The 8,285-nt window shown below is 49.0% G+C and overlaps 1 protein-coding gene across 1 annotated transcript in view; it reads left to right on the top strand.

The window, feature by feature from the left end:
• Znf853 (zinc finger protein 853) overlaps nt 1-4,731 on the top strand; it is a 12,831-nt gene extending 8,100 nt beyond the window's left edge. Inside the window, exon 6 of the mRNA XM_013023391.1 lies at nt 4,585-4,731. Coding sequence (XP_012878845.1) covers nt 4,585-4,731 — 147 coding nt within the window. The remainder of the gene's footprint in view (nt 1-4,584) is intronic.
• Nucleotides 4,732-8,285: the final 3,554 nt, after the last annotated feature.

The following is an 8,285-nucleotide window of genomic DNA, read 5'->3' as shown; positions in this document are numbered from 1 at the left end:
CTGGGACCTTGACCCGGATTCCAGCCTCTCTGGACAAATCAACGGGAAAGAAAAACTCCTTTCCTGCCCAGACTTCCTGAGGTGTCTCAGGTTCATGGTTTCACCCCGCCCCCCCCCAAAAAAAACAAACCCATCCCCAAGAGACCCATCCCTGTGGCCAAAAACCGCGCGTGGGGAAACAGGAAGGGCAACAGGGCTGCCCAAGCTCTTCTTTTATTCTCATTTTCCTTTGAGAAAATTGGGTTTAAAACTTGACGTATAAACGTTTGATGTGGACCAATCGCCAACCAGGGAATAAAATACATACACTGCGAGACACACACGGAAAGAGATTGGGTCAGAGTGGACATTATTTCAAGAGAAAAATAGGGAGGGGGAACCCTGATGCTGTGCTGAGAACTGAGGAAGGGACTGAAGCATCCCCGGGCATTGATTGGCCTTGAAAAGTTTTTGCGGGGATGGAAGTTCACCAGGGAGGAGATAATTCTGTTGGGAATAGTCTTGGCTCCAGCCAGCCACAGGTGGCTCACACCTGTAATCCTAGCTACTCAGGATGCAGAGAGATGAGGATAGAAGTTGGAGGCCAGCCTGCATAGCAAAATCTGTGAGTCATATCTTTGATTAATCAACAAAAAGCCAGAAGTGGAGGTATGGTTCAAGTGGTAGAAGGGTAGCCTTAAATGAAAAAGCTAAGGAAGATCACAAGGCCCTGAGTTCCAGCCCCTGTGTGTGTGTGGGGGGGGGGCAGCACATGGGCGCAAACATGCACGCGCGCGCACACACACACACACACACACACACACTACTCCCACTATGTCCTTATTTCAAGGTCTGCTTCTTAGAAGCCTGGTCTAAGACCAACAGCACTAAAAGCAGACCTGGGAAGTGGAGTCCAAGGATGAGATTCTGGACTTAACCTTCTTTCCTAGTAGTAGGCCAGACTCACATTGGGGCCTGGTGTGGAAGGAGTGGGGATTCTCTCTGAGCTTGAAGGACATCTCGGCCATGCCTGGAGGTCACTGAGTCCCCAGAACCACACCCCCCACCTGCCCCATCTAGGCCTGCAGACATAGACCATATTCCTTTGCAGTTGTGCTCCTTACCCTGCCCAAGACCTTGCAGAGATCTTAAGGTCCATGTCTTTCTGGAAAGTTCTTCTCTTCCCCCCTCCCTCTAAATGCTAATATTGGGGCTTGAACTCAAGGCTTTGTGCTCATGCTTGGCTTTTTTTGTCTTTTTTGCTCAAGGCTGGTGCTTTACTACTTGAGTCACATGTCCACTTCCAGCTTTTTGTGGTGGTTGAAGGGTTGCTATGGAGATGTTTTCTTATAGCCAGATGAGAGGACACATACCTGCCATCCCAGTTACTTGGGAGGTGATACCTGGATCTCAGGCAGAGGCCAGCACAGGCATAAATCCAAGACCCTATCTGACAACTAAAGCACAAAAGGGCTAGAGACATGGCTCCAAGGCCAGAGTTAAAACCTTAGTACCACCAAAAAGCTGTTTTACTAATGAGGACAAAACTCCAAAGACAACGTAGCCAGGAGTCCTTTGGGGCCCGGCCCGCTCTTTTTCTGTCTCCTGTGCCTTGTCTGCTTGCTTGCTAAACACAGGCACATCCCAGGGCCCATCTTGTGTCTCTTCCTTCTAGCTATACTCTGAGCCCAGGTGTTTCTTTCAGCCCCTGGGTTTTAAAGGCTATCTATTGTAAATAGATGCTTTACCATCTGTGGCATGATGGCTCACAGCCCAGGTAAAAAGTTAGGGAACTCCCCATCTGAACAAACAAGCTTACATTCTTTTCATCCCAGCTACATGGAAGGGAAGGAGGTTAGAGGTCAGGTCCACACTGGCCCCTGGAAAAAAATACTGAGACCCAACCTGGAAAATAACTGAAGCAAACAGTGCTGGGATATGGCTCAGTGGTAGAGTTCCTGCCTAGCAAACAAGAGGCCCTGAGTTCTAATCCCATTACTAATCATCAAGAAAAAGAATGCCAGGCACCAGTGGCTCACACCTGTAATCCTAGCTCCTCAGGAGGCTGAGATCTGAGGATCATGGTTCATAGTCAGTCCATGCAGGAAAATCCATGTGTCTCTTCAATAAACTATCAAAAAGCCAGAAGTGGAGTTGTGGCTGAAGTGATAGAGCTCTAGCCTTGAGCAAAAGACGCTCAGAGACAGTGCTCAGGCCCTGAGTTCAACCTCCAGGACCAGCACCAATAGTAATATAATAATAATAATAATAAAGAAGGCCAGGAAGAGGAGGAGGAGGAAGGGGGTGGGAATGCAATCATAAATCATAAAATTCAATGCATATTCTACAAAATGAAAATTGCAGGAAGGGGTGAGTTGGGAGATGTTGGAGATTGATGAAAGGGGGTGGCATTGATCAAGATGCATTGTATGCATAAGCTGCTTTGTTGAATAGCAACTCCTTTGCACAATTACTTAAAGATAAAATAATTTTAAAAAAGAAAGGCAAAGAACTGAAAGTGTTAAAACCAAATTTAAGAAAGACACCTCAGTATAGAATTAATTCCAGGCTGGCACGGTTGTACATTCCTGTGGTCTCAGCTATACAGGAGGTAGAGGTAGGAAGATCTTGCTTCCAGGCAGGTCCTGGGAAAATTAGTGGCCCCCATCTGAAATATAACCTAAAGCAAGAAGAGCTGGGGGCACAGAGTAGTAGCGAGTACTTAGCAAGCCTAAGGCACTGACACACACACACAAACACACACAAAGAGAACTGACTCGTTTCTGCCTACAACTCAGACAAATGGAAATTTATAGTGAAGTTGCTGTGATGGGGCGAGTGTCAAGGGGAGAGGAAAATTCAGAGAGCATTCTGCTAAATAGAGTTAGGGTTCATTTATGGAGGCCAGCTACAGGAGATCAAATGTCACCTGGGGCAGGGGCCGAGACTAAGGCTTTAATCAGATACTGAGGATGGGGATTCTGGCTAAACTGACTTGACAGGATTTTTACTGTAACTGGACAATTCAAAAGATAGCACAAAGTGCAAACTTGAGGCTAAAGGAGAAAAGCCGCAGAAGAGCCTGAGGTCTGGCGGGAGAGAGAGAAACTTTGCCTCCCTACCCTTGGACTTCTGGGATCTGCAGGTAAGCACACCTACTTTGGTCTCTTTCTTTCACTTCACAGCGCCCTAAATTAGCCCCAAATATGCCTGCTGGGTACTTTGGTACTTTGGCACCCAGGCCAACGGGAGAGCTGGAGGCTCCTCTTTCTTGGTCTCCCTCTTCTCCAACCCTAGTGACTACTCACTCCCAGCATGCCTTGCAGCCTTCGCAATCCCACATGTCCACATTCTGATGGTGCCATCAGTAAAGTTCAAGCCTTCACCACCTCAGACTCTTCCATGGGTCTTCAAAGTCCTCATGCTAGCCAAAATAGTCAGACATTACTTGGGCATGGGGTGAGATGGAGGGAGAGGGTGCTTTCTTCTTGTCAGCATGGAAACCAGGATGTCCTCATCTTGTTCCATGAGTGGCTCTACAGGCCTGATGCCTGTTCTGTTGTCCTACAGTTCAGATTTTCCTGATGGTTGAAATTTGCCCAAATCTGCTCGTTTCTGGGTGAAGCTGTGTGGCATCCCTGAACTGGCGCTGCAGGAGTTGATCACTGCTCTCTCTTTCTCTCTCGCTTTTGCTTTAAGAAGTTGGCTTCCTACTTATGACATTCTTAGCGAGCCTGTTAGACCTCATTGAATGAAAATCAGCAGCTCTTACACTGGGATGCAGCCCAGGGGGGAGGTGGGGTGTGCTTTTCAATGCTGTGTGCATCTTCTCTTCAGTGGTGTGACCCTGAGAGTCTGGCCTAATTCTTCATTAATTTCTCGGTAGTATGGAGTTTGAATCCAATCCTTGTGCTTGCTAGGTAGCAGAGCCATGCTTCCACTTACCCGCCTCCCCTTTTTTGTACCAGTTATTATGAAATAAAATTTTGACTCTGATCCTACTCAGCTTCTTTCATTGAGATGGAGTCTGATAGGCTCAGCTGGAACCTCCATCCTCTTCAGCTCAGCCTTCCGGGTAGCTTGATTGACAGGCATGCGCCTCTGCACACAGCTATTAGTTGAAAGCGGGGGGGGGGTCTAAACATCATTTTTTGGTGTCCATGGTGGCCTCAAACTTTGATCTCAGCTAGGATTACGGGCATGAGCCACTGCACCTGGCTATAATTAATTCTTAATTCCCGTAGCTTGTTACTGCCACCCTCTCCTGTCTGCTGTATCAGACACCCCTTCCCCTTAAATGCTTTAAGTGCTTGCCTCATCTTTCTCTTTTTCCCTTCCTCACTCCCTCCTTTCCTTCTTTCTTGGTGTCTGCATGGGGCTTGAACTCAGGGCCTGGGTACTGTCCCTGGGCTTTTTTCCTTAAGGCTAGCACTCTACCACTTTGAGTCATAGCACTACTTCTGGTTTTCTGGCAGTTAATTGGAGATAAGAATCCCATGGACTTTCCTGCCTGGGTTGGCTTTGAACCTTGATCCTCAGATCTCTCAGCTTCTCAAGTAGCTAGGGTTATAAGCATGACCTGCCAGCGCCCCTTGCTCTCCTCAGGTTCTTCCTGTTGGACTTTCCTTCCTTACCGTATCTCAGTCTCTGGCACTTTTTAGAATTCGCTGGAAGCGCTACCTGTCCTGGGACAGCTTCACCCCATCTTCTGCCCCATGGCTGCTGGTGTATGCCTCATCATCGGGACTTTGACACTTGTTCCATTCCAGGCCTGACACCCTGCAGTATGGTTGTATTCCTCACTCTGCGTCTTCCCCAGGACCAGCTGGTGGAAAAGCGGAAGCCTAGGATGAAGGGGCAGCTACTTCCCAGTGCAGTGTCTGTTTTTCTTGTTCACTCTTCCCTGCTCTTGTCCCAAAGGCAAACTGCCAATCCCCCCTCCCCCTTCCTCTCTCTTCTAGCTCGCTACACAGTGGGCAGCAGGAGAACCAGCCCCTGATATGGGCAGGCCATCAGTTACATGGTCTGCTTTCAGTCTTCCTGAAAGCTGGAACTGATTGGTTCCCTTCCCTTTTTGGGTTTGTAGCCCAGCAGATGCTCCACAGGAAGGCAGGTGACTGGCAATCTTTGGGTATATCCATATTTGGGTCCATCATAGTGAACACTAGTATCAAATTCTACCCAATTCCCAACTGTCTACTAGAAGGAATATGGACACCTGGTCTAATAGCTGCTAGCAAAATACCCTATCACTGTCAGACAGGCCGAGTTGTGAGGGCCCCTTGGTAATCCATGGTAGAACATGGGCTGAGTCTTAGTTCATGTGCTTGGCTCTACTGCTGTCCTGGAGCCCTTTTTGCTCACAGTCTAAGTTCCCACCTTGCAGTTCCTGCTCCTCATCAGCTTTCTTCTTCCTCCTTTCTTCTTCCTTCCCTTCCCCTTTACCTCTTCCTCCTCTTTATCCTCCTCTTCCTTTTTTCTGGGGGGGGGAGGAGGGAGGACAGAGTCTCACTATATAGGCCAGGTAGGCCTTGAACTGGAGATCTTTCTGCCTCTGCCTCCAGAGTGCTGAGATTACAGGCATGCATATCCAGGCCTGGTCCTCTTCCCACCTTCACAGCCCTTCTATACTTCATCAGCCTGTCATATCCTTCTGCCCATGATTCCCACCTAGATCTGGAATAACATCTCCTCACATGGGGCTAGGTGGGATTGAAGTTGGAATTTTAAATATTTACTTATTTATTACCAAAGTGGAAGACAGTGTCTCTTGTAGACAAGTGCTCTACCAATTGAGCCATATCCCTAGCCCTTCTGGTTTTGTTTTTGAGGTACGGTCTTGCTACCTTTGCTCAGGTTGGTCTCAAACTCACTATCTCCTGCCTTGCTTCCCAATAACTGAGATTATAGGTGCACACCACTACTCAAGGTAGAATTAAACAGTAAATGAAACATGGTAGTGATCATGCATGGTTGTGCACAGCTGTAATCCCAACACTTAGTAAACTGAGGCAGCAGGATCATAAGTAGAAAGCGAGTCCAGGCTACCTGGCAGGTTCTGGGTCAGCTTGGCTATGAGACTGTCTCAAAATGTTGAGAGGGGTGGGAGATATGAATATCCCTGTAATGAACTGAAGGGTATTGGGGTCTTGGGTAAGGACCAAGTCTGGGGAAGGCCAAGGGGAGATCTGGATGTTGGTATAATGTATGCATGGGGCTCTAAGGCAGGGGCAGGACAGTTGATTTTTACCCTCCCCCACATCAATTTATTTTCTGGCTCTGGCTCCAGAGACTGACCCTTGAGAGCTGTGTTCTTTGGGTCCCATCCACCAGTCTCAGAAGTACTGCTAAATGCCCGTTGCTCATGCCTGTCATCCTAGCTACTCAGGAGGCTGAGATCTGAGGATTGTGATTCAAAGCCAGTTTAGGCACACAAAGGCAGTACTGGCAGGTGACTAGGTGCAGGAGGGTAGAATTGGGGATGTTCTCTTTGCTCTGTCTCCCACTGTCTCTCTGCAGTCACAGTTTCCACTGGGTGACCTCAATCTGCACACTTCTAGCTCGTTCTTTCTTTTCCTTCCTCTCTCTGTCTCTGTCTGTCTCTCTGGTTGGTTGTGGGGCTTGAACTCTGGGCCTGGGCGCTGTCCCTGAGCTCTTCAGCTCAAGGTGAGTGCTCTACCACTTGAGCCACAGCACCACTTCTGGTTTTGAGTGGTTTATTGGAGATAAGAGTCTCATGGCCGTTCCTGCCCAATCTGGCTTTGAACTGTGATCCACAGATCTCAGCCTCTTGAGTAGCTAGGATTACAGGTGCAAGCCATTGGCATCTGGCTGACTTATAGCTCTTTCTAAGCGTGATGGCACCCAACTTTTGTCTATCCTTCAAATCTAAGGGTGTAGGGGAGGGGGACACACTGATAGGCTCATACTCTCCACATTCCCATGCTTCTCTTTGCCTGGTGACACTGCTTTTGGTTAAATTATTCTGTCCCTTGCCCATTTCTTGAGACCCTATGGGGGGAAGGGTTCCTGCTGTATCTAGATCAGGAAGGATGCTCAAGGGCCTAAGCTGGGGATCTGAGTTTCCCAACCAACTCCTCCCTCCCTCTCTTGTTCCCTCTTTTTAAAACAGGGACTCAATTTTTAATCTAAAAAAAAAATGTGTGTGCTGCTACTAGGACTTGAACTTGAACTCAGGGCCCAAGTGCTGTCCCTGAGCTTTTTGGCTCAAGGTTAGTGCCCTACCACTTAAGCCACTACTCTACTTCTGGCTTTTTGGTAGTTAATTGGAGATAAAAGAGTATTACAGATTTTCCTGCCTAGGCTGGCTTCCATCGTGATCCTAAGATCTCAGTGTCCTGAGTACCTGGGATTACAGGTGTTAGTGGCTGGCACCTGCCTTTCAATCTTAATCCCTTTGTCCAGTTGAGGCTCTGAAATTGAGTGAATTTATTTGTTAGGAGCGAGAAGTTCTTTTAGTCTCCTCCTAGTTGCTGCCCTGTTTTTGAAGGTTCAAGGCTGGAGTTCATTACAGAATGTATAACAAATCATGGTGGGTGGGAGCTGGGGAAGAAACTCATACAACACCATTCCAGATTGAAGAAAACAAACAAAAAAAACCAAAACGCCCAGGACTTCCGTGGGTTTCACAGCGCACCGTTAACCCTAGTTTGTGTCCCCCCATGGTGGATACGGACAGATTTTTGGAGGGGATTGTGCCAGCGATCAATGAATTCACACATCCTCCATTGCCCCCGCCCCTGCCTGTTTATCACTCCAGACTGCTTGTAAGGGCCATCTATCTGCTGATCTTATTTTCTCCCTACGGTCCACAACCCTGCCTGCTTCCGACTGCCGCTGTCCACTGAACGCTTCAGTCTTTGATCGCTGCTGGCCATGTGCCCTCCGCATCCCGCCCTAGACAGTTACCAAGCATTGTTCTCACATGAATGGACACCTGGTCCACCCACCTGGTCCAGCTCTGCTCCTGCCGACAGAAATAGAGACAGCAACAAGACAGAGATCACAGAGAAGAGAGCGAGAGATCAACCTCTGGGGGGCTCCCTGGAGCCAGACCGGCCGGATCCAGGCCCGCTGGGGGCCGGTCCTTCGTGGGGCCGGGGAGGCGCACGGACGCGGCCCTGACACCGAGCACGCGCTGCTCTGTGGACCACGCGGGGGGGAGGATGGAGTGGAGGCGGTGTTCCCGCAGAAGATGGAGGAGCCCCGTGGCCCAGGCACGCTGGATTGTGGGGACCTACGAGCATCCAGGGCGCCCCGCGCCCCGTCCTCGCGCGCATCCCGGC

The sequence above is a fragment of the Dipodomys ordii genome, unplaced genomic scaffold, assembly GCF_000151885.1.
Source record: "Dipodomys ordii isolate 6190 unplaced genomic scaffold, Dord_2.0 Scaffold68, whole genome shotgun sequence".
Classification (NCBI taxonomy): Eukaryota; Metazoa; Chordata; class Mammalia; order Rodentia; family Heteromyidae; genus Dipodomys; species Dipodomys ordii.
The sequence above is the reverse complement of the archived record's forward strand: the minus strand, read 5'-3'. Positions and strand labels throughout refer to the sequence as shown.